General features: G+C 38.0%; 2 protein-coding genes across 3 annotated transcripts; one reads left to right on the top strand and one right to left on the bottom strand.

The window, feature by feature from the left end:
- Positions 1-17: 17 nt before the first annotated feature.
- On the top strand, positions 18-4,442 carry eif3jb (eukaryotic translation initiation factor 3, subunit Jb). Of its 2 annotated transcripts, XM_051900203.1 has the most exons (9): positions 18-180; positions 272-363; positions 2,196-2,262; positions 2,668-2,700; positions 2,796-2,887; positions 3,013-3,127; positions 3,228-3,428; positions 3,632-3,705; positions 3,891-4,442. In XM_051900203.1, exons 1-9 carry the CDS (start codon positions 159-161, stop codon positions 4,023-4,025), a joined length of 831 nt encoding a protein of 276 aa, XP_051756163.1. In that variant the 5' UTR covers positions 18-158; the 3' UTR covers positions 4,026-4,442. The 2 variants fall into 2 exon arrangements, with proteins under 2 accessions (XP_051756163.1, XP_051756164.1); XM_051900204.1 differs by lacking the exon at positions 2,668-2,700.
- A 201-nt stretch (positions 4,443-4,643) lies between these two features.
- On the bottom strand, positions 4,644-12,795 carry cilp (cartilage intermediate layer protein, nucleotide pyrophosphohydrolase). The gene is made up of 9 exons (XM_051900202.1): positions 12,510-12,795; positions 11,357-11,510; positions 10,735-10,797; positions 10,364-10,633; positions 9,852-10,028; positions 9,392-9,706; positions 8,826-8,934; positions 8,355-8,512; positions 4,644-8,219 (listed from the first exon to the last, which is right to left on the bottom strand). Exons 2-9 carry the CDS (start codon positions 11,421-11,423, stop codon positions 5,863-5,865), a joined length of 3,516 nt encoding a protein of 1,171 aa, XP_051756162.1. The 5' UTR covers positions 11,424-11,510; positions 12,510-12,795; the 3' UTR covers positions 4,644-5,862.
- Between the last annotated feature and the right edge of the window lie 14,075 nt (positions 12,796-26,870).

Consider the following 26,870-nt stretch of genomic DNA (forward strand, 5'->3'; position numbering starts at 1 on the left):
TGGGCTTGTACAGCAGTAGTAATGACCACACGAGGGCGTTGTAGCGCAGTGGTGCGCGGTCTCTCCCGTCAGCATGAAACAGAAGCGCGTAGATCAGAGCAGTTCTGTGCACATGCTTTCTCTCAGCTACTACTTTAACTAACTCACACTAAGCCAAGATGGCGGATTCCGACGGCTGGGGTAAGGATTACTTTCAACATTTTGAGGTTATGTGTATGAGAGAGGGTGTCGGTCACTGTCTTAACCACGACATTATTTTGTTTTTCGAAAGACGCTGACAACTTCGAGGCAAGTGAGCCGATCATAATTGCCCCCGGGCTGCTCGATAAATGGGAAGGCGAGGACGAGGAGGAAGACGTGAAGGTAACGTGCCAATGACCATGTAATCAAAACTTGATCACTAAAAAGCGTTTTAGTTCTTTTATTTCTGTCTTATCGAGTGATATGTGGCTAAAGGTAGCAGCACTAATATGGGCATTCATGGTGTATTTTTAGCCGTTTAGCTAACCTAGAATAGGCCCGTTTTATTTAGAGATTCACCAGCTGTATCTAGTATTGTGTTCATGATTTTCTAGCACTACTGTGACACTGACAGTTTCTGTGTGTTTACGTCAGAAAACGTGTCGGTTTCCAGTTTTACAGATCTGTTATCTGACAGTTTTTCTTTTAGCAATAATAAGCTGCTCGTCCATTACAGATTAATCAAACTAATATAGTCGCTTTGACAGCACGTTGTCCAGTTCATGTGAGTGTCTGTGTTGAAATTTATTGACTGATATGAATCCAATTCCAACAGAGAGCAAGTGACAGGTCATGTGGACCTTCATTAGCAGCGTTTTTCATTCGTGTTGTCGTTCATAAACGTGTTACTAATCATAGTTGTTAAAATTGTTGTTATACTTTAGCTTTCAGAGAACGTTGTATGCCGCAATTTACAGTTTCCTAACAAGGAAGACATGCATGTCACGTTCTTGCTAGTCCCAAATACTTTTTTTTATGTTTTGGTTGCTTTTTATTGTGCGCGTTTGTGTTCTACGTCGTGACCATTGCTGTCATGTGGATGCTGTAATTTTTGCGTCAGGCAGCAGCAGCTGGTTGAGTTCCTGTTGACGTCATGACGCGATTGAGTCATGTCGTGTTGACGCGCAAATCTAGAATTCTCTCGCGCGCCATCCCCTTCTCGAGCTGAGATGTATGCGCGCACACGTGTTATCATCATTTACTGCGAGCTGTTTTGTTTGAAGGCGGTTCTAGAAATGACTCGCTGAGTGAATCCGTTAACTGAGGCCTCGAGAGTTCAAACTAACTTTTCTCTAGTGACACAGCCATGGAAAACCTGGGAATGGCAGGGAACTGACATGAAGTCTTTAAAAATGAAGTCTTTAAAAAGTCATGGAAATTTCTGTAGTTCTAGTTGCTCAGCTCAAATATAAGTCAGCTATAATCAGTTTTGTTTTAAATCATTACATAACCATTGCTACCAAGTTAGCCAGTATCAACTGTTTATTAGCAGAAGAGAATTTGTTTAACTTGATGTAAGATGGGGCTTAAATGTTGAAGTTTTATAATCTTTGGGACTGTAATTATAATGGCCAAATGTATCAAAAACACTTGTGCTCTTATTAATTTTATGGTGAAGAAATTATGCTTTATAAATTTCATTATACAGTCAAACCAAAAATTTTTCAGACACCTTGAACATTTCATTCATTAATACAGTTTATAGTTTAAAAAATGGTAATAAAATATGACAAGATCTGTTATAAACTGTCAGAAAAATTTATCTTAATTATGTCAGATAACACATAAGCAAAACATGGTCAGGTCAAAGTGTCTGAATAATTTTTGGTTCTAAATTTTTATCAATTTTACTGGTAGTCCACTGTATGAAGAATTTTTGTGTTTAATATGTCACAGTTTACTTTATTTTGCTATCCTCACTTATATAAATAAACTATAGTGTCCTGCACCCACTAGTAAAAATATCAAAAACGTATGAATAATTTTTGGTTTTATGGTTGGTTGGCAAACCAACCATATGCAAACTAATAAAATAAGGAATAATGTTGGAATAATGAATAAGGAATAATGTTGATTCAATATATTATCCCACTTATTACAGAGCTGCATAACAAACCATTTATTTTATTAGTTTGCATATGGTTGGTTTGCCAACTGTATATTTCTGTTTGTAGGATAACTGGGATGATGATGAGGAGGACGAGAAGGAGGAAGAGAAGAAAGTTGAACAGATAAAAGCCGGTATTGATCTCTGTTGAACTGTCAGATTTCACAATGTAAATGTTATAGGCAGAACAATCGCATATTTGTAAAACTGGGCATTAAGTAGATCTTTTGGGCTGTTACTTTATTTGATTTATTTGTGTGTGTGTGTGTGTGTATGTGTATTTTACTACTGTTTTTCTTTAAAGGGACAGTTCACCCAAAAATTTAAATGTTGTCATTATTTACTCACCCTCATGTTGTTCGAAACCCATATGAGTTTCTTTCTTCTGTTGAACACAAAAGAGGATAAATAATGTTGGTGACCAGACAGTTGACTGTAGCCATTGATGTCCATGTTTTTTTTGTTTTTTTTCCCTGCTATGGAAGTCAATGACTTCCATTACCTGTTCGATTTAAAATATCTTCTTTTGTGTTCAACAGAAGAAACTCATACAGGTTTGGAACAACTTGAGGGTGAGTAATTGATGACAAAATTTTCATTTCTGGGTAAACTATCCCTTTAACCCAAGTGGAAAGTACTCTTATGGTTTGCATTACGTTTCCTTTAGAGGTGAAACCTTCTGAGAAGAAAAAATTAAGTGATAAAATAAAAGAGAAAGAAATTAAGCAAAAGAAAAAACAAGACGAGTTAAAAAAGAAGGTAAGAACAATATTATTAGTTGCATATTTACTCAATGAATTAATCCCTTTCTCTCCTGATACTCATTTGTTTTGTATATTATAACCTTTGTTTTTTAAACTTGGTGGTTTTTGAACACTGAATAGATAGAAGAATCAGAGGTAAGTGAGAGTCTATCACCAGAAGAGCTTTTAGCAGAGAAGCTTCGAGTGAAGAAGTTGCAAGAGGAGGCAGACTTGGAATTGGCCCGTGAGGCATTTGGTAAGAAATGGGTTGTTTGCACGACACTTTATTTGAAACATATGCAGTGTCCATATTGTGTATGTAACAGTTAATCATTGAACAAACTTTCTGATTTCAGGTGTTGATCCTGCTGCTGCAAATGCCTCTACTACTGTTATCACAACAAACAATGCCTCTGGAATTGAAGCCATGTGCCCCTCATCCAAAGATGACTTTGTTGCATTTGAAAAATTACTGAAAGACAAGATAACACAGTTTGAAAAATCAGTGCATTATTCCAGCTTTTTGGAGTCACTCTTTCGAGAGCTTTGTATTTCATGTAAGTGCAGAATTATATTTTGAGTTGTATGTGAATAATTATCATCTTTTTTTATTCTAAAAAATTGGATGTTTGTGACAAGGAATTTCTGATATTTCCCCCGATGTTTAGATTATATAGTGGGTTGCATAAACATAAAACCATGCAAACCGTCTGAATGCTAATCATTGTTCTTCTCCCTCTTTCTCTGTGTGTGTGTGTAGTGGAAGTAGATGACCTGAAGAAAATAAGTACTTCTTTGTCTGTTCTGCTCAGTGAAAAACAAAAGCAAGAAAAGGTGAGTTTAATGATTTACTGTTTTTAATCTTGTGTACTCTGTTTCAGAGGACCTTCAATTGAGGATGAAATTTACAGCCACACACATTTGTTTTTATAATTCTGTATTGTTCATTATGATCAAAATATCAATAGAAAAGTACTCTTAATTACAACCTTAATTTGTTGCTGTTGCATTATTTACAGGAAAAGAAGGCAAATAAGAAAAAGAAGAAAGGTGTACTCCCTGGTGGAGGATTGAAAGCAAAACTGAAAGATGACTTTGCTGATTATGGTGAATTTGACGGTGGCTACGGCAATGACTATGATGACTTCATGTGACGAAGGTTCATCGCCCCCCTTCCTATTCCCTCTGTGCCCAGACACCCCTGGAGACATGCAACATTTACCCGTTCATGCTACTCAGTGCCATCTTGAACACTGAACAATGTGTCAATCCTTTACTTTGTTCCAGTGGTGACAGACTCCTCATAAAGCTGCTATCAGCCCATTGCACCCCAGCGGCAAATGGGGAAAGGCAAATTTACTCAGATGGCCTTGAATATTTTTCAAAAACGTCATGTATGATGTGGGACATCTTTGATGGAGGCATTTCCTTTGATTGGCCTAAATAAGAATTTCAATGCCTTATAGAAAATTGTAGAAAATATCTCTTGTTTTCATTAAAAATGGCTTATGTTTTTAAAGCTGTGCAATTTCAGTTACACAAAAGTAAAAGTGATGCTCTATGCAAATTAATTTCTTCATAGAATGTCCTTATTGAAAGTGTGGTTGTACTTTTCTTGCATATTTATACACAATTGGAAACAGTATGAGTTTTCCAAACGTGAACCATAGTGTAATTCAGCATTTGAAATCAAAATCGTCAGTGCTTGGAGTCGACACTAGTACTGCATAAACTGCTAAGACTTACAAGTTTTTGTTTTTTGTTTTCTTTAAGACTATTCATAACTGTTTTAAGTCAGTTACATTAGATTGGTCTAATTTGAAACCAAAAAGTAAGATTGATTGTCCCTTGACATTGCTAGTTGGTCGTACTAATTCTTAAGTTACAATGGCTATGTTCATGCAACTGGCCCCAGAGGTGGCACACTGATTAAATGAAGGGGTGGAAAAATGAAAGTAAAACAACTGAAACCAAGCCTTATATTAAATCTGTTGAATTATGACTTTGCCTTCATATGAATGCAGAAAAGTTGTGCAGTTTTGTTTCTCCACCAAAGTATATTTTAAATTAACTCAGTATTGCTACATGCTTGAGCAGCTGGTTAATGATTGTCATATTACCAGCAATATTGAATATTTCTGCTAATATGACAGTATAAATTGTAATCACTAGTTGAAGCAAAGAGGTGTTATGTTTTTGTTTGACTCGTTGTTACTATACAGTAGCTTCTACAGGTATGTATGTAGTAAAATGAAATGAAAATGAAACTTTATCAGCAAAAATGTTTATGAGATAACAGCTTTTCTTACAAATTGTTAAAATTGGGCAGCAACAATACAAAGACTGAAAGGTATAGTTTTTTTTTTTTAAAGAATAATAAAATCATTGATCTAAAGGAATCACTTTATTTTTGTAAGGGGTTTGGACAACTTCAGAGTTTTTCTAATTAATGAGTGATAAAGGGCATACATGTTTGTTTAGGTGGAGATGATACATTCAACTGCTTTGTCTTTGATTCTCTGAAGTATGCAATAAATATTCGACTATTTACAATTTCAAGTAGTAAAATATTTACCACAGTACAAGTGAATAGAAAATCTGTAAATGAAAAATTACATGAAGCACACAATCTTCTGGCGTTGCTTAGTTTACTTTTTTTTTTGTGATTTTAGTTTTGTTAGGCTTTTAATAGGTGAAATTGTTAAAAATTAGTTGTTAAAATTAAAAAAAAAAAAAAAGTTATCCACTCTAATATGAATTTGCTTTGCAATTCATAAAATCTGTAATATTGTTTGCCAGTTGATGTGATCAGCAAACCTAAATTACTAAAGTAATATGAAAAGACTTTGCCCCAGCCTTGATCAAATATGTCTAATTTTCTTATTGCTATCAAGTTTGAAAATGGCTTAAATCCAGTAACTCTCATAAGAGCAGCCCCCATAGAGAATGGGTCTGTCTTGTCTCATGTAGAGTTTTTAAGTTCTTAGAATATCAAGCAACGGTCTGGGCACGTGTATAGGAATTACGAGTACTCCTCCTCTTACTGCTGCGAGGTGCTGTTGAGCCGCCTCTCTGCCTCCGATTTCCTCTTCCCGGCCGTGCACTTCCAGCTGTGGCCTGACCCAGTGAGTTCTGCATCTGCTGGAACATACTCTGCCTAGTGACCTCTTTAGCACCACAGGTGAATGTTAATGCCACACCTTCATTGCTCTTCATGACTCGAGAGGTGCCATCTGATGTACCATCAAAACAACGCCCAAGCGCAATTTCTTTTGCCATCCGGGGGTCTTGGTCAGTCACTGTATAGATACCATAGTTGTGGCCCAGAGGGTCCAGAGGTGCAAGCATGGTGAACTCATTTGTGTCATTGTTGACAGCCAGTGGAAGGTGATTTACCAAGTATTCCTGTAGCATGCTGTTTACATTGTCTCGCTTGCAGCTGCCCTGAGGCATTACCTTCACGAGGGTCCGATCCACTCTGTCTTGATCATAGAGCATCCCACTGCATTTAAACTCCAGACACACAGCTGAAACAGCTGACTGGTCCATGTCCCGGATGCTTCTGGTGTCACGGATGCCATACAGTTGGCCAACGGTTTTTGGATGGGTACCTCCCATATTGCGAGAACGAACGTTGATCTCATGGGCACTATTGAGTCTTACTTTAATGTAGCAGGCCCTGTATTCCATAGGCTTTGGCCACCAACTCAAGTAGTCTTCAGTCCAGCTCATGGGATCGTCCTCATTGAAAGGCACTGTGTTATAATCATACCGATCTCCTTCAACTCTTGAGAAACGGAAGTGAGCTGCACTGAATGGAGCTTCCTCACACTCTTTAAGCTTGTCAAATGGGTAAACTGGACCATTGGCTTCTTCAGCTGCGTTTGACCGAGGTTTGGCCACATTCATGCTGAATGCTGTCTTTTTTATTCTGGGATCGTCGTGGTCCGTGCGTCTGTAGTTAAGTTTATTCAAATAGGGTTGCGGGACGCCAACGATGTTAGGATTCAACTTAGGAGAGGACGCTACTGCCTCTAGCTCTTCTCCCCCAAGGTTGGCCATGATGTAGGCAGAATATGCATCTGCTTTCTGTTCATCACAGAAGGCTGGAAGGCACGCACCATTTGGGCCAGTGATGACGCTGTCAAATCTACCCCAAGCCCGAGGGTTGGTTGAAAACCCTGGTGTGGGCTCCATATTTATTAAAGTCATCACGACTCCTTCAGTTTGCTCACTTGGCATGTACCGTTCGCTACGGAAAGCCCGCACTTTCACATAACATCTCCTGTTCTCAGGTACATCCAAGTTAAACAGCCGCCGTTCACGGATTTCCATGTTACCTATGAGGAAAGTCCTCTCCTCTCTTTTCCCCCGTTGCTTCTTCTCAGCATGGAACTGGCCCTCCTCTTCCCACAAACCTGTATCAGGATTAAGAGACCATAATTTCATGGTCTTCAAGTGCTCAGGCATCTTTACTTGTGCTGCATCGAGACGCACTTTCACCTCTCCGGCATTGAGCGACTCGCCTCCTTCTTCATCCCTGAAGTCCACTGAGAACATTCCATAGGTCCTCAAGGGCAGAGTGTCACCTTCATCGCCAATGAAGTTGAGATCACTTTGGGCAGCCGCTGCTGTTGACACATCCCTGGGGTCGAGGAAAGTCACGCTGGCTTTGACATTTCCCACGAACACCTCTCCATTTTCTTTATAGAATGCATTGGGTGGGATCTCAATCTCAGCAATGGGATCCTGGCCTTCTACCTCACCAAGATCTAGCTTATTAGTTTCTCTTGAGCTAATGGTAACAGCTGGCTTTTTCCTCAACAGCTTGATCTCATGGAACACAGCTCCACCTTTAGGATTGAATGGTAAAACTTTTGTGGTGTTCACGAACTTCTGCATGTTGTCCACAAATGTGAGGACCAGACGCTCTGTGTTTGTTGGTACCTGGATTGAGAATGTGCCTTTGTATCCAGTTCGACTTACTCTTGTGCCATCCATGTAGATGTGTCCAAACCTCATGGGTTCATCAGTGTCTGCTGCAATAGCACGTCCACGAACAATAGCTTTTGTGTCCACACATGTTTTGCAACCACACTGAGTTACTACCATGATGGGCAACTGATATCCCTGACATACAATCTCTTTCTCCTCCATGTTTGAAACTCCACAGCAGTAGGAAACTGAGTCTTTGCATCTGATGCCGTTATCCAGCTTCCCTGTGCATGTGGAGGTTGGGCATCTCCCCACATCGTAATAGAAAGAGTTAGTCTCGTTTTGAAAGCAGTCATGTGGCAGACGGATCAGGTGGGAATCAGGCTTAGGGTTGCATGATGGCGCTTTTTGACCTTAACACAGAAATAGATAGAAAACAGATAAATACCAAACTGAGATCACAGTATTTGTAAAGTATTTTGATAGATATATTTTAGGTTAATATAAAATATGTAGGCCTATAGTTAAAGTACGATATAAGGACACACCAATAACCGTGAGGGTGGCTGGTTTGGATTTGATGGCACCGTTCTCATTACTGGCTCTGCAGTAGTATTCTCCAATATGGTCCAAACTGAGATTCCTCAAAACCAGCGTCTCGTCATACTGATATTGACTCCTGTCCAGCAGAGTGCCATTGTGGAACCTAAAGATTTACAACAGTGATTAACATTCAGGATAACTGATTCACATTCAGGATTACTGTTGCCATGGGGTGGGGACCAATTCTTAATTGTTAAGAAATAACTTCAAGTTAACTTGGTTTGTTTGAACTGTCCTCATATAAACCTGTCATATTCATCTGAAGGCACATAAGACAAGAGGGCTTTGACTTCAGATACTAGATGCTCTTTGTGATTCTCTACTTTGTCATTTAATGCCATCTGCTAACATGTTTCCTAGTATTCTGCTGAAATTCTATAGTGAACATCAATTAATATCTGAAAGCTTAAGCTTACCATTCATACTGGTTTGGTTCAGGTGTCCCATCAACCTTACAACAGAAGGCAGCTGTCTGACCTTCCCTTCTGGCCTTGTTCTCAGGGTTTTTTAGCACATACAGTTTTTCTGAGGAACACAGCGATATTGCGTTACATGTATTCTACACTGTTGTTGCAAATTCTGCAGAATTTTCACCAAGACAATGTTATATAGCTAGCTGACATGGATGAGGTTTTGTCTAAATAGCAACAAAGAGTTGTGATCATCTTGAAAGCATCAATACAAATGTGTTAAACTACAAACCATTCAGTAGTGTTTTACATTGTATATTGTTTTCCATAAGAGTTATATATAAAGAGAAATTATTTTAGTAGGGAAAAAAATAAATAAAACAAAACTTAACATTTACAAAAATTCTAACACAAAATTGATTATTCTTTTGAGGTGGGACCAGTGAAAATGTTGTTAAGACCTGGAATGGTTGTAACATTTAAATAGATCTTGAAAATGTCTTCTTAAGGTAGTATCTAATTCTAATACAGAATAGATTAAATGCATTCAAGGTCATTAAAAGAATCATTACTTGCTCTCTTTAGCGTTAAAATGAGGACGGAAGTGCGTTCGGTGCTTGGTGGCACAGTGACTTGTTGTGGAGCGTGATTATTCAGCTTAATCATCAGAGTAGTGTTGCCATCAGGGCAGATTCCAGGGACCTGAAAGTGCCCATTGTGATCAGTAACAGTGAGGAGTTTGGGCCTGGAACCAGCATGCAGAATGGCAGCTCCAGGTGCAGGGAGACCCCCCGCACTACGGACTGATCCTAAAATTGTATGATCCTGGCAATTGCAGCCATCACACTCATCATTCACCTTGCCCATCACACACTGCAGATCACAGCCTAGGGAAGAAAAGGAGAAAGAGATTTTTTTTAATCAAATGGAAGATAAAGATAAAGATTATAAAGACAATAAAGATTAGCTGAAATTCTAATTGACAAGAAAATGATCATTTTTAATCTTTAGGAAACTGAGTAAATGCATTACGTGGACAAGGTGGCCCTTGGCATGACCTGGCCTCGACAGTTTGGCCATTGCATTGCTTGGAATTGTATTTGCAGCTTCTAGAACGATGCTGTGTTGCCACCTGATTGCACTGGGCTGGACACACAGTCCACTCTGACCATGGACCCCATATCAGTTCTTCATTATCTGAAACAATGTCTGAATGGAGAGAGAGATTCTGCTAAATATAAATTAACTTTGTGCTTTATAGGGAGTCATCACCTAATAAAAACTGCACTGTTAACTCACGGTAAACTCAAAATAATAGAATAAAATTATTTCTGCAGCATCAAATCCACCTTTTCTATACTTAATTTGCATAATAAACCATCATTATCAGGGAAAATGTGCACAATGAAACTGAGCTTTGAACATTATACATTTGCAATGATTGTTAGAAGATTTATTATTATCTTTAAAGAACCACACAGTGCGTTGCAGGGAATAGTTGTATTTTAAAACATCATTTGGCTCATAGAGCCCCATTTACTTACGTTTTGGACATAGAAAGCGTACAGCATAGTTTGAGCAGTTCTTCCCAACAGGCTGTTCATCATTGACACACCAGAAGCCTACAGCTGGGTCAGCATGTACTCTTTCCCCAGTGCTGCGAGCTGGGATCCATTCAGTAGTGCGTGCCTCTAGAGCTCGAGGAACCTCACACACACGCGCTCGATAATAAAAACGAATGGCATTCAGCTTCTCATAGTCTCCTTTTCCTCCAGGGTGATCTACATTGAACCATGTGGTCCACTCGTAATTATCTGAGGAAAAGGAAAGTTTTGCATGGCTTTAAATATCAATTTGGATTGCCTTTTGAAATATATTTTATTGGTTATGTATTGTCAGAAACATACAAACCTACCTTCATTATGGTACACAGCTGGGTTTGGTCTCCATGATGTCCCCATGATGCTTCCCCATGTCCCTAATAAGGAAACAAAAGCTTTATTTCTTGAAATCTTAGCACAGTATCTCAGTTTTCTATATTGTTCTATTCATTTTACAATGCTGCAGCCCAGTGATTGGCTTAACTTGCTTTTGATGTGGTAAAAAATATTTAATCAAGGCTTATTGTCATAAGCCTAACTAATGGAAGTTAAATTTTATTTCTTGTTTTCCCTTGATTTATCCCCTTTCAGATTAAGATTCCCTTTTCCTTATCCTTACAGAGTACAATGGTTATTTCCGCTAGTGGTTCACACACAGAGTAGAACCAATCGCTAGCAGGTGGCTTTCTGCTGTTGGCTCACAAAACACCTCAGCTTCTGGATATACTGGGACACTAGAACAATGTTGCCTTTCCTTTAGTAATGGGTTTGCCAAAGAGAGGTTTGGGGGTTGGGGTATTGGAAGAGTCATGTTTCTAAGAGCCAGCTGTCAATATTCTTTTGAAATCTTTCAGCTTCAACCATAAGCAAGATGACTGCATTCACAATAACTCACAATTAGCAGTTAAGTATGAAATGTGCTGTGGCCAAACAAACCTTGAGAAAAAGTGCCTGTAATTTCCAACAGAAACAGAAGAAAGGTCCATGTTGAGAGGCAGCCCATCCTGGCTCCCTGTTGATGACCTCCGACCTCTGGTAAAGACCCTCACACACAGCTCCTTCAACACTAAGAATAGTCCAGACACAGGTCCTATGCCAATCAGATACAAATATAAAGGAGGTTAGTAAATTGCACAGAAGTAAATGGACCACGGTGTTTTCATTTCAGTAACTCATACAGGAAACTCCCATGTGCCTTTTTTTAAGCCGATTATAAACTCATTTTAACCTTTCCAGATTCAAACTGACCAAAAAGAATTCTAAAATTAGTGTACTTAAAAACATTCCATTTTACAGAAACAACCGAAAACCTTAGACAGGATGAAGTAATATTACAGTGGAGTTCATGAATGCTCCTGCTGAAACAAAGACAAGCTGCAGAGAAAGAGCTTAAAGCGCTTAGATTTTTAGCTGCTCTCAAATATCACATCTGTGAGAGCCATCACTGTGTGTCAAGGGAATGCACAACTGTTTTTACATCCTGCCAGAAAACTCAGACCTAACTACACATTCCATATGCACATAGAAAATGTAATAACAATAACAATATTTTAACACAACCAATTTTAATAGTTTCTCTCTATATTAGCATTTGTTATGACTTTAAAAGACTAGACAAAATATGCCTACTTCAATACAAAAAAGACTACAAAATGCAACATTTTTTTAATGCCACAATGAGTTTATATACACTCTCAGAAAAAAAGATGCAAAAGTTGTCACTGGGGCAGTACCATTTCAAAAGGTAGGCTGTACCTTTGTACCTTATTTACCCCTAAAGAGTACATATTAATTCCTAAATGGTACATATTATTACCTTTTGAAGGGTACCGCCCCAGTGACAGCTTTTGTACCTTTTTTTCCTGAGAGTGCACAGTACTATACTACATGCAGATAAAAATCATTTGTACATACAAAAAAAGTTAGCAAAACATCCAAATTCAGAACTGAACAGATCGGTTTCGCTCAAACATCCATATGACCAATGAAACAAAATCTACAAGTGAGGAAAGCATTAGTGTCTGAATCCAAATCCTCAAAATGTGGTTACAGAAATGAAATCTGAAAAGCTGAGAAAATGATACCTTACCAAAGCAAATGTTTCTCTGTGAAATGGAAAGCTCTTGTACTCCTGCTTGTTTCTGTGATGTATTTACAGAGCAGTTGCTTAATAGTTGGAGTGAGAAGGCGAGAGAGTGAATGTGAAGTCCCGGTCTGTGTTCAGTACTTATATAGCTCAGCCCTGAGCCATAGAGTCGGCTCTCTGCCATGAAATAACAACATGGGTTCAGCACCATCTACTGCTCCTGTACAGTAGAGTAAAGGGCTGGATTTCACAGTCAGGGCTGTCCTAGAACAATGTTCTCAAAGAAATAAAAGAGTCTCTATTGATATATGTCAGTTTTTTTGAGTCCTAGTAGGAAAAAGTTTACCCTCTGACAAAGTATTCAGATAGAGTGAGACAAAAACACACAGACACACACATACACATACAAGTGCTTTTCCTTAATGATTCACAGTTGTGTCAGCACTGTGGTGAGATATTCATTGCTGGGAGTATGTTTAGTTATGCAACATTCACAAGAAAGCCATTCCAGAATGACATCCATGTATTTCAAACACATGAAAGCCATTACATGACTCTTTCTGATAGACATTAGCATGCTCTTTTCCATCTGTCCCTCTGAATGTGTTGATAAACAATATGAGTGATTTGTAACACTAAAGAGCCAACAGCAATACACTGTGGCTTTTCAGTCATGATGTCAGATTCTGCAGAACAAATCCACTATATCAGCAGAACATACAATTTTGTGATTGTAAACTGTAAGAAATAACAGACCAAAGGGTCAATGGGAAGTCAGAGCAAAATAGGCCTACAGTATAGCAATATGGAAGACATCAAGCACCTCTTGCATCAACGCCTTTTAAGATCTCACATTCATATATCTCACCTACTTAAATGAAATGAGTGCGGCAGCAAACTTTGTACAGAACAATGGACAAGTTTGTACGGTTCAAAACTATTAGTTTCAGTCCATTGGCCCTGTTGAAATTCAGTATTTAATAACTGCTTCTTGAGGAGGAGCTTTAAATGCCTAATTTACTCTCTACATACACAAATACTCACATACTGTATGTACATGATACTAATTCAAAGCAACTATTGTATATTGACTTTTAAGATATATCACAGAATGGACAGTCATTTTGAGTTAGACAGTCAGACAGTCAGAATTTAGTCTCATAATATAAAGCCATTTTAACTTACTGTTTCAAAATCCAAAGGTCATTTGTTTTTTTGTTTTTCTTTTCTTTTCTTTTCTTTTTTTTTAAACTTTCTTTATTATCTAGGGCATAATTGGACGCATGAATGTTTGTGATGCCGTTGCCATGCTGACTTAGTTGTTCGAATTAAGAAACACCAGATGTTCTGGGACATAGAGCATATTCTAAAAAAATATGTTCATAAACTTCACAATGAATGGCTCTGTGTGTATCTCTGGAATTCAAATGACCTTCATTACCTAGTCTCATAATGTTAATAAGAAAGAGCAAGATGCAAGAGCAATATCACTAGTCCACAACCAGAAATGGCCACGCTAGTGATTAGTGGTCTTTTATTTTTCTATGTCTGAAAAATTATTTGATTATTAGCATTTGTTTAAGCCATTTCACTTTAGCAATAGTGCTAGAGCTGTTTTATGGTGGTAATGGCTGTAATTCAGCTACAGATAATCACAAGCAGGTTAATATTCAGAACTAGAGCATGGTTGTGAAACTGGTCAGAACACAAAAATGGCTGAAATCCATTTTCAACTTCCTGATACATGACGGCTAAGTGCAAACAGAGGCATGTGGTAGACAACTCCATTTTCACAGGCAACGTTTGAGCCCAGCATGCATGAATGGAAAAGTAGACAGCACCAATAAAATCTTACCTCAGGTTTTCTGGACACTAAATGTCGCATGAATGTCCTGTGTTGGGGCAATTTGTGAGAGTGTGAGGTCATTAGAACAGTATAAAGACGGGAAGTAGTTAGTGTCCCAGCTGAGATGCCAGTGTTCATAAAGGTAAATTCAGTAACAATGGAGACACTATTATGAATTTTACAGTACTTGTTTACCCTAAGAAGAGCACAATCAACATTCAAATGCACACAATTTATACACGCACGCACGCACGCACGCACACACATTCTTTTTCACATCTTTCATCGCTTACTAAAATAACTATGGCATTACAGTGGTGGTGTGGTACCAGATGTGAACTGAAAGATTACCATGTACTATGGTACTACAAGATACTGCAAAGAATACCATGGTACTACCATGTTTATGTAAAAAAAACAAAGAATTTGTTAATTGACAACACATACTGTATTGTACAGCTCTTCTCATCAGCAGCAGTTTAATAACTGTACTGCACTGTAATCTTCCGTGAGGTTTCTTTATGAGGCCAGTTAAAGTGGACTGCTGCTCTTCAAAGCAACTTATTTCTCTCTAATTGAGCAGGACAGGACCTGTAGGGTGGGCTCACAGAGACAAACTGGAAAGACAAACAAAAACAGACAAACACACAAGGTTTGCCAGTTGCCTAGCAACAAGCAAAGACTCGAGACAAGTAATGGCACACGTCAATACCTCAGTAAGGAACACGTGGCAGGTGTCTAGTGCTTTGAAAAGTGACATGGGTCGCTCTACTAATTCCAATTCAAACCAAGTTCCTGTAACCTGGGTAAATCTGTGATCTTGAGCATTTAAAGAACCCTCTCTTTAGTCTGGACTTTCTCAAAGCTTCCATTGCGTTCCTCGTAGTTGCGCAATGTTTCTGGTCAAGTCTGGTCATTTGTGTTGTGTAAAGTCTCTGTTCCAGACATTTTATTGTGGCTATCCTGGCAAAACTAATCTTGACCGGCAGATACAAGTGATGGTTAAACTCAGTGGATCTGAATCCAAACTGAATCATATGGGACTGGGGTTCTTGAGGAAGCTTGACTTAATGACTACACCAGTGAAAGTATGCAGAGCAGCTTCTGGTAGGGTCATTAAGGGGCCTGAACCCCAGGAAGAACACGTTAACCTCTTTCCTCTTGCCATTCAGAATGATGCACACATTCCCTGAAGTGGCTAAAACCTTTATACATGATTCACTCTGAGAGGTAAATCAGAATCGGTTGAGCGTGTGGATCAAGAACATATGAAACAAATTTGTTGGACGTTGTCTTGGGTCTTTCTTCTCTGTTTCAGATAAGTAGGGTTAGTATTTAAGTTTTGTTCCAGATTTGCTTGGGAGTGTATGAAATATTCCAAAGATCATACACATAGCCATATAAACATTTAAAAGACATGTTCAACATTTACACGCAAGCACATGACCTGAGGCAAAAGCAATGAGCGTTTTCAGCATGAAGCTGCCCTGCGGCTGTAAAACACAAAGACATGCAGAATGGTCCATGAGATTGAAAACATGTGGCAGACCTGCAAGATGGATGAGATGTGCTTAGACCATTCAGAGGAGATGAAATCTTTCAACTTTCTAACATCCATTTGTTCATTCTGACTCTGCCTTTCTCCCTCAAAAAAGGCTAAACTTCAAGGAAAATATACTTCAAATCTTCCTGTCTTCACATTTTTATTGCTTTGAAGAGTCAAAAGGTGCCGTATGAACCACCTTTTTATTTGAGTTCCAAGAATATGTAATTTCTTCCTGAACATCAGTATGTCACCAGTGTCCCCCCTCTTTCTGATGAATGAATGAATTTCCATGGCTTTTCAATAAACTCTTTATAGTCAGTTGTTTTTACTGCATAAAAAATGGTTTTAAAAAAACATGTTATTCAGTCCAATTCACTAATGAATCATTCAGACAATTTTGTGAACTATTTTCCTCAAAAAACTATTCCATAATGCATCAAATATTATTAGGACTTGCAAGAAGGTTTTACCCAAGAGCAAACTATCTGGTGAAATATTTTAAAGCAAAGCATAAAAACAAATTCACTATAGAAATTTCTACGACTTTTCAAGGACTGGTAAACACAATTTTAAAATTCCATGATATTTCCATGAGCATGTGAAACCATATTAACCTTTTAAAGAATGTGCAAACCTTATATAGTAATACACCACCATATTTCACTCACACGAGTTCACTCTGTAGAGAACAATTACTGAAGAAAAGAATTCAAAAATAAATGACCAACTAAATTTTGCTGTTTGTCGCTCCTACAAACAGTGTTTCTCTAATGTGCTTTTCCTGATGTCTAATAGTATAAGAATGGAGGCAGTGTTTAGAAACAGAACATTAGTGATAACTGTTTTGAAAAGAAATACCAATGTGAGAAACATAAAACCTCTGTTGATAAACCGCCTGCATGAAAAATGTCAAAATGTGTGAACGAAAAATGTAGAGCTCTTGATAGCTCTTTGGTCCTTTCCCAGAACTATGAAAATATTTTTTTTTTCTTTGTTAATCTATTTTGTTGGATTACAAAAAGTTCTTTGTGATGGGATTTAAACGTGTTGACATTTGAATTTGAAACACATTATTGAAATTTTGTTCATTATTAATGAGTCTAAAGTGAAATTCCAGCCCTGTTGATGACTGTTTTAAGGCTATGAAAGGCAACCTTAGAAATACGTGTTTATGCTAGTCTGTTTAGTCACAGCACTGTTCTCACACATTGCTAAAAGTGGCTACAAATCTGCTCACCTTCTGTGGATTTCTGCATAAGGATCTGGACATTCTGCACTTTCACATTTCTCTTGGGAATCAAAAGTAAGAAGAGCCAAACTTTCTGGAGTCCAAGATCTTTGGTTAATAAAGCAATGTGTGTGTGTGTGTGTGTGTGTGTGTGTGTGTGTGTGTGTGTGCGTGTGTGCACAGATGCAGAAAGTTTTCTGTGATGGGTAGATTTAGGGGGTTGGGGTTGGTGTAGGGGGAAAGAACATACAGTTTTTACATAAAATATGTCCCCATAAAACATGGAAACCAGTGTGCGAGTGTGTGTGTGTGTGTGTGTGTAAGAGAAAGTGAGAGAGATAGCAGGACGGAGAGGGGGAGATGGGAGGAACACCAAACAAAAAGTGTGTGAACGGAGTGGTGAGTCAGACTGTCTCCTGCCAAACTCAAAGTGACCCTCTTTAAGATGTGGCTGTTACAATCACATTTTGAGAGTGTTTTTCCACAAACAGATTACATCACTGTCTGGGACCTCCAGTCCAGCCTTCTTCCTTCTTCCTACCTTATCAAAAAAACAAACAAAAAAAGAATACATAGAGTGAGACACATGAAAGAAAGAAAGAAAGAAAGAAAGAAAGAAAGAAAGCCTCTAGGTAAACATCTGTTTCTCATTCTCGATTAATGTTTGGACTTCTGAAATCACATTTAGATGGGTGGCTGAACTAAAACAAATTCAGGCTGCTTTTAAAACCCATTTCACCAGCCTCACTTCAATACTGACATTCTCTTCTTAAGACCTTATTAGTAAAATTCATTGTCTCAGCATTAAATCACTTTCTAGCCCTTGTTAAATATCAAAGCATGGTCTGTGTCATAGTCAATGAGATGTGCAGTTTGACCCCTGAAACCTTATGTGTTGATATTTTTTGATAGTAAAACAATCTCAAATCTATCAACTCCATGCTCATCTCTCTCAGACTTACATAAGAAGCCTATCGCCAGCTTCTTGGAACTTGTTCTCCACAGCCTCTTAAAATGGTATTGGACGCTATTCGTCCTTGTGCTCTGTTCATAAAATCTATCAGCCTATTAAACACCACTGTTTCTGCATCATTCATGATTCTGGTGACGTTCTTACCTCAGTTCTGAGGACATTATACTATTATACAAGTATGTTAAGCACCTAACTGCATTCCTATCCTTAAACCTAACCATTTCATAACAATATAAATATAGGCAGATAAATCTAATGTCACAATAATTTATTCCAAAGAAGACAAAACTACAAAAGTAGTTTAAATGGCTTATGGGCTCTGAAAGCTGAGAGAGAATAGGAAGAGAGTGTAAAGGAGTCATGAATTGAGAAATCTAATGTTCCTTGATCTTTTCACTTAAGAGTTCATTGTGCTATTCAAACATACTGTGAGTTTAAGAACTCAAAACTTCCTTGTTAGTCCAAAAACAGCTTTTATTGAAACCAAGCTGCCAAAATGACTCGTTTTCTACTTCTGTTTTTATTACGTAATAGATCTTAAGACATATTTTTTTTTACTGTGGATTTTTTGGTAAATCAATTTGACACAGGCTTTGCAACCAGACTTTTTAGGGAAAGATACAATAATGTCACAACATGTAAGTAACCATTTTAATTCTAATGCCTAATCTGTGATCAATGCTTTTTGATATGCAAAGACTGTGAACATGAACGTACAAATTAATTAAACCCAATTAAACATCGTATAAATGTTTAAATCTTGCTGATTACTTACAAAGCACTAAATGGTTTCGCTCCCCAGTACTTGAGCGAGCTCTTAACACATTATAGTCCTTCAAAGGACTATATCACGTCTATTGCAATCTCAAAATTCTGGCCAGTTGATAATAGCCTACCTATAATATCAAAATCAACTGCAGGCGGTAGATCCTTTTCCTTTTCAGCACCTAAACGTTGGAACAGTATTCCTAGCATTGTTTGGGAAGCAGACACACTCTGTCAGTTTAAATCTAGACTAAAAACACATCTCTTTAACCTGGCATACACATAACACATTATCTACTTATATAATTAAAATCATGCAATTTGTTAGGCTGCATAAATTAGGTCAACTGGAACCGGGAACACTTCCCATAACATGTAGGCTACATCATAAGAAGAATGGCGTCTATTAGTCTCTCTCTGTTTATTCCGAGGTTTACCGTAGTCTTCCAGATCCAGGCCGTATCCAGATGAGATGAAGGACCTGCGCATAGACAAGACGACAACGCAGCCCTGAAGTGTCAACTAAACTACCCCCTGCAAAGGCCTCCTTCCTTTCCTTTCCCTATGTATCGATAAAACATTATCGGTTTTCTATTTTTTTACAACAGAAGTGATTCAATCAAAAACTTTAGCTTACTTTAGCTAGATAATAACTTTTTCCTAGAGCTGCTGCAAAGCCGAAACAATCTCTGTCCATTAATTTTCCTATTATCACTGTGAAGCTGCTTTGAAGCAATCTGTATTGTAAAAGCGCTATATACAAAAATGACGATGACAAATTAGAGGGCTAAAATCAGAGTATAAAATGGCCGTTTATTTGTAAAAAATGACCATTTTTAATGTAAAATCCTACTAACATTATCCACCTTATTTTTACAGGCACGGCCATTTTGAATGTGTCTGGCTTCCGGTGTCATCCGCTTCCAGTTATTTTTTATCTCTAGACTATTAAAAAAAGCTTGTTATTCAGCTTGATATTGCAATTTTGTATTTTTTACCATATTATATTTATTTAAATATTGTTGTCGTAATTATAAAGACACTGGTTTGTATACTCTCAGAACAACAACAACAAAAAAAAGAATCAAAAGCGGTAACTGTACCCTTTCAAAAGGTACCCAGAAAGTGCATATTAGTACCTCAAAGGTACATATGGGTACCAAAAGTGTACATATTTGTACCTAAATGGTCAATTTTTAGAACCTTTTTAAAGGGTAATGTCCCAGTGACAGCTTTTGTACTTTTTTTCAGAGAGTATTGAACTTTGTTATTCTTCTCATTATTTCCCTATAGTGGCTAATGAATCAGAAATCTCATACATTCACAAAAAATAGCTTAATTGGATTGGTGCACCTCATAAAAATGCAGTCCATGACCCCTTTAATCTGTTAAAAGCTGAAAATCTTCCCTGATCCCTTCTGTCAAAACTGTGACATTTCATTCAAAAAGACACAAACAATCTCTGGCATGTTGCAATTGGTCACAAGACTGAGAGCCAGTTCCTTCATTGCTTCATTGCTTGCCTTCCCAATGAGGTCTGAGCAATCATCACGATCATTCATCCCTGTCTAGCTTGTAGTCAGTCCAACAGCCAAAACATGTACAAACCAATGACAAAATCTCAAACCAGGTCTCAACAAGCAACACTAATTAACCATGAGGACAATGCACATATGAAGTAATCAGGAAACATGACACAGGTGCAAATAATCAAGATGAAGGGCAGGAAACAGGAGACATACAAGACTTGTCCTTTGAATTTGTATCACACAGCTGTCATTTTGACATATTTTTAATGTTGTTTTTAGAATTGTGATTTTAATCTGACCTTGCTGTGCAGAACACAGTTCAGTTTTTTTGTGTTGAAATTCATTCAATCATTTTGACTTTAAAATCTACAAAGAAAATGCCCAGAGCCGATACTGAAAGAATTTATCCTATGACAGGGAATTTTTAAACCATCATATAAAGATCTGTGTAATTGGGGTGAAAGGTGGGATTAGAGTTCTTTGTAAAGTACACAAAAACTAAAGGTTCCTCATCATCTGCTCCTATATAAATGGACCTCCAACACACACACACATGCAAACAAACATGTATTCCCATGCAGGCAGATCCCTGTAAAAGCCATCAGAGCCAGCGAAATCCCCATGATTTCCTCCTCCACAGAACAGAGACATACGGATTAACACATACCTCCTTGCTCTGGAGAGGATATCCAAGAACAAAGTGTCAGCACCAAGCCAACTATGTAACATGACTGGCCCAAACATTTCCCATGTTTACTTCACTATTTTGCTATTGGATTGACGTATTGCATTTTATGTGTGAAAAGAGGATATGTGGAAAGTATTTGTTCTTATCATGTGGCACTAGGAGGTAGAGAGTGTGCTGTCCAGCTGCATTACTGCCTGGTATCGGAACTTCTGACCACAACGTGTTGAAGATGATAGTTAAGAAGAATCTGCAAGACTGTCATCAAAGTCAAAGACTTTTCTCACCCATCACATGGACTCAATCGCTCATTTTCCATCTGGAAAAGGATACAGAGACATTTAGGCAATATGTGCCAGACTCTGTAACAGATGTAAGACATGCTGTAAGACTCATAAACACCCAGTACTCAAAGTTGAAAAACAATAAGCTGTCAGAAATCTTTGTATGCATAATGGCATTGTGTCATTTACGTTTATGCATTTGGCTGACACTTCCATCTAAAGTGACCTACACTGCATTCAAGGCATATATTTTATTGGTTCATACATTCAAACCCATGACCTTGCCATTGCTAGTTAATAGTTCATAAAATTATGTTTTTTCATGAATAGCTCTGATAAAAATTCTTTCAGCCAATAGAAAAGCTTTTGGGTCCAAGGGGGACAAGATTCTACAGGGGGATAAAATCTTTGGAGCAACAGAAATGTCACACTTCTGAAGAATCACCACTCTGAGTCATTGTAAAGAGATGTTGAACAGGTGCTGTTTGCAATATGTCAAACAAATTTGTAAATGAAAAATCAGGTGTGGAGTCTCCTTTCAAACAGAACCACTGCTCTTTATGATCAGTATTGCAACACACTGTGTATTGTTGCCAAAGATTAGTATGAATATTCATGTCAATATAAAGTGAGTTCACTGTTGTGTAATATTATTTTGTAAAATACAAACGTTCTGTTATTTTTCTCTTTCTGATCCCACTCTGTAATTAATCTTAAATTAAGTCATCTCTTTATTTCAGCATGGGTTCAATGGGAATTTGTTATTGTGATATAGACGTAATGCAGCCATCTGGAGTTTCACATGGAGGACTGTATAAACAAAGACACATCATCATATGGAGATTGTCTGAAATTCCACTGGAGGAGGTCTATTATCAACAGATGATAACAGTGTTCAGATGAATGTCATTTCAGCAGCATGAACGTTTTTGCCTTTCTGTACACTCAATACATTCAGATCCTTCCTCACTCTCATCAGATCATATCTGTTGACAAGCCTCAGCTCAACTGTGTAATTCTTATGACTCACCACTGGGTGGCAGTGTGAGGTGGTGCATGCATGGACACTGTCCAGAGTGCCGGAGGCATCCTGTGCACCTGTGGAAAATGACAAATGCCTTATTAGATGAGAGCCATCAATCAAACAAAAATCATTTTCACCCACAGCTCTCTATATGCGCTAAGAAAAAAATAACTGACAGAAACACTGGCAAAACCTCACATACCATGAACGAGCCCATCAGCGGAGACAGCATTACGTTAAAATGTAATAAGGAAAGGGCTGTTTGGGATTTAAAGGTCAAGATGAAAGCTGAGGAAGAAAAGGCAGCCATGCGTTTCAATACATGAGATCATTAGACATTTGGTTTAAATATTACAACTAACTATCAGGGCCAGGACGTAATTAAAAAGCCATGATTAATGTTCCTCTAAATAAGCATATAGTGTGTGAAGGAACATTGATTCCCAGCACTACTCCAGTGATTTGTGTCATTGTTGTCTATGCTTGTTTCTACAGGTGTGGAGTCTCATGTTTACAAGGAATAATGGGGCTAATTTATGAATCTGAACTCCAGTATATGATGGTGTCGTTGTAAAATACCAGCACTAAGCAGTAAGATAGAAAAGGACAATCACCGGATAATGGCCAATTTGCCTTCCATTTAAGCCTCTAAATGCCTCATTCCCACTTTGGGTAATTACCCAATTAAAGCTTATTCTGCAGATTTGTGTTTCTGGCATGCTCTCCTTCGTTCTCTGGACCATCATCTTGATAATCCTGCAGCAGCTCTTCAATATGAATGTTTCTCACTGAGAAACATTTACACAGACACTTGGTTTTGGTACCTAATTAGCATGTCATTAGCATGAACATGCTTATAATTGCATCTGGAATTTGAATGTGAAAAACACAAAGTCAGCTTTGGCCAACATGGCTTTTGTGGTTTGAGCATATTTAACCAGGTCTGATCAACCTATGCTACATGTTGTTGGGAGAGGAACACAAGACCACAGACTTAAAACTGTTATGTTACAAAATTAAAGTTATCTACATTATATATGCATAATAATAGCAGCCTAGTAAGATAAAAATGTTTACATTTTACCCTCTCTGACAGTTCCGCTCAGCAATCACAATTGACATCAGTGTATTATGAATTCAGCATAATTTGGAATACAATATGAGGATGGAATAAGCCAAATAAGCATTAGTGGTGGTTGCATTAACATGAGAAAGCAGGCTGCATATCTATATGCATGACATTCATGAATAAAACAGCCAAGGCTCATTTAGTCGAATGTGTCATTATCTTTGCTTTATGACTGTGAGCTTGTGTGGGAGGGGAAAGTGGTAAGTGTGGGACATTGTAGAAGTATACGTGGGAGATGATGATTGTGTGTGCTGCTTAAGATGCATTATTAGAAAATCAACTCTACCTGCTACTCACCAGCCAACACTAAAAATATAATGTTAAATTTATGGTTAAAAAAAAAAACTGGCAGCTGTGGTTTTCCAGAAATTTCCTGAAAAACAAAACAAAACATGGGATGTCATTTATAATTGTATATTTCATTAGCAGGTACATGTTAATAGACTCTTCTTGAACTACCAAAATATGCTTTGTACACATAACCCTAATACAGGTAGTTAGGCCTATGTGCAGGGGTGCACATAAGTGGTACGCAGGTGCGCATGCGTGGTAAAAATAAACAACGCGCACCAGAAAACGTGGAGAGAAGTGCTTTTGAGTACCAACATTTTTGGGGACCGGTTTACAGGGGCACGTTTACTTACTGGAGTAGGATATTTCTTCATCTCTGGTAAGATAGCAATCATGATGATAAGTGTGTTCTTTAATTATTAGGTGTGCCACGGATCGCAGTTAATCCGTGATCCGTACGGATAAGGCCCAACGGTTCGGCACGCATGTGATTCGCGAATTAACTGCTAAGTTTAACCATCATAGAGTGAAAGTTTGTTATTTGGACGTGTTTTGTCTCGCCAATTAACACATTCAGATGATTTTAAAAGCAGAAGGAGAGATGAAAATCGGGATTCGCGAGCTGTTATCTGTGCCACACCCGAAGCGCGCGCACAGAGAGAGAGAGAGAGAGAGGCGCGTTTCCAGAGAGACAGCTCTGGAACACCGAATTGATTCCTCTTTTGCGTTTACTTGTTCCGCTTGAAGGGACACGTACACACAAAATTATGTCAAAATACCTGTCTCGGCAAGTATTCTCTCGGTTATGTCATTAGCATACAGTTGAGAAAGAAACCGGATGTGTGTCAGTACATTCCGTCCGTGCGTGCATTCCGTCTTAAAGTGACAGCAGCCTAATATTCTTGCTGTTGTGTGTCATTAATGTTAATAAAAAAATAAAAAATAAAATAAAAAAAAAACATCATTATCATCATCTACCATGTTTGAGAGAAAAGAAGATAGTGAGGAGAGAAAAGTGTGAGTACCAAGCAACATCTCCAGGTGCTCCCTTGAGAACCAGACCAAAAAAGTTATGTGCACCCCTGCCTATGTGGTTACATTAACAGAATAGCATGAAATGTAACACCAAACACCCCAAATACATTATAAGAAAAAAAAAAGAAGAGAAGAAACAGAATGACTTAGGGTACGTATACACAACAACAATATGCTTAAAACGGAGAAGTTTTTCCTTTGAGTTTTCCTTGTACAGACAACACCATTGTCAAAACGATCCCCATTCATACGAGTCCATGAAAATGACTGAAAACGTTGTATTCTGCTGGCAGGCCATTAGATGGCGATGAAACACTGTAGACTGAACATGTAATGCGCATGTGCATGACATCATCATTTTCACAGATTCGCGTTTTTGTTTCTTACACAGAGTTTTCAAAAACTTGGAATTTGAAACCTGTTTTCAAAAGTTTGCGTTTTCAGGCCACCAAAACGCCGTTGTCGTGTAAATGAACGGCCAAAACGCATAAAAAGTTTTCCGTTTTTAGTTGATAATGGTGTCGTGTAAACAGCCCCTTAAATAAAATATTATTATATGTGATGTATCAAAGATGGACTTCTAGAAATTTCCTTTTACTGTTACACTAAAAAATTAGGTGGCTCATATTTTACTTAAAAAACTATTTTAAATATATTAAACTATAAGTGCATAGTATAGATTTAAATGGTAATGTTAATTCATACTTTTTACTTCTAAAACTATGCATTTCCCAGTAAAATTATATAATGCAACATTCATTTATAATTAGGCCTAACCTTTTTTTTTTTTTTGCAATCTTTTTCCTTTTAAATGTTTTTTTTTTTTCTGTGTCCAATGTAACACACATGCAGCACAAGTAATTTATGATATTAACTCACACAGAAGATTACATCCTTCTGCACAATCTGCAGTCATTATGACTTTCTATTTCTAAACCAAAATATTGCTCCAAAATTAACTTCCCTCTGAAAGCCACCTGATATCAGAGCTTGGCATCCATTCGGTGTGGAGCTCGGTGGCTTATACACACGACTGAATGAGGCTCGCCTTGTGCAGTGAGCAGATTGCTTTTAAGGTGGGTGGATGTTGCAGAGGGTTTGCTCTGTCGTGCAGGATTTTCTAATGATGGTCTAGTGAGGTGCAGCCTGTATGTGATAATGGAGGAAGCACAGCGCAGCTGGAAGTGGATTATAAGAAGCGAGTGGGAGATTGTATGTGTGTGTGCTTGAAAGAAATGAGAGCTAGCCTGTGTTTGTGATTACACAGTGAAGGGGGGCAACACCCTGGACCTCGAGACCTGCCTCACAGCTGCAGTGCCCAGGAGAAATGGATGCACAGCAGGCAGGCAGAGATCTGGATGCCCGCTAGGGTTCCTAGCCACTCAGTAAGCTCCAGAAGTGCTGTACAGACTGCAGGGGGAGAGGGCCATCTGTAGAGCGGAGTGGAGTCTGCCGTAGGGGCCTGATCCAAAGATCAAACATGTAACACAACAGCAAGTATGAAAAATAAGAAAGAGATGTAAAATAGATATAAACACTGCGGATGTGTAGAAGATATGGTTTTCTCTTAATCACTTTCATTCTCCATTTCCTCTCGCATGTGTCATTCTTTATTTTCTGTTCGCTTTGTTTTGATTAGAGCTTCATTTTTCCTTTTTATTTGCTTTTCCCGTACCGCCAGCCTTGCCTGAAGAGATGTGGGTATTTAGAGAGGAGAGACAGCAGAGTATTTTGTCATTAACTGGGAAAACAAAATTATTAAAGTGACAGTGATTCTGTTAAATACAAAAGATGAAATTTTAAAAATCAATAGGGCCCAAATAACATTGAAACACTTTCAATGTATGGATAAAAAAAAAAAAAAAAACATTTTTCAAAATATCTTAATTTGTGTTCCACAGAAGAGAGTCAGTCATACAGGTTTGGAGTGACATGAAGGTGAATGATTACAGAATTTTCAGTATGGGGTGAACTATCCATGGCCGACACCCTGATACAGATTTATTTGTATTGTCAAACTGAAATGAAC

The sequence above is a fragment of the Ctenopharyngodon idella genome, chromosome 7 (assembly GCF_019924925.1).
Source record: "Ctenopharyngodon idella isolate HZGC_01 chromosome 7, HZGC01, whole genome shotgun sequence".
In the NCBI taxonomy this organism is placed as follows: domain Eukaryota; kingdom Metazoa; phylum Chordata; class Actinopteri; order Cypriniformes; family Xenocyprididae; genus Ctenopharyngodon; species Ctenopharyngodon idella.

Bases quoted from the DNA above. Each gene is read 5' to 3' on its own strand.
- eif3jb (XM_051900203.1), top strand. From the start codon at position 159: ATGGCGGATTCCGACGGCTGGG. The intron at 364-2,195 runs GTAACGTGCCAA...TTCTGTTTGTAG, and splicing joins ACGAGGAGGAAGACGTGAAG to GATAACTGGGATGATGATGA. The intron at 2,263-2,667 runs GTATTGATCTCT...TGTGTTCAACAG, and splicing joins AGTTGAACAGATAAAAGCCG to AAGAAACTCATACAGGTTTG.
- cilp (XM_051900202.1), bottom strand. From the start codon at position 11,423: ATGGGCTGCCTCTCAACATGGACCTTTCTTCTGTTTCTGTTGGAAATT. The intron at 10,029-10,363 runs GTAAGTAAATGG...CTCTCCATTCAG, and splicing joins ACGCTTTCTATGTCCAAAAC to ACATTGTTTCAGATAATGAA. The intron at 8,513-8,825 runs GTAAGCTTAAGC...GTAAATCTTTAG, and splicing joins GAACCAAACCAGTATGAATG to GTTCCACAATGGCACTCTGC.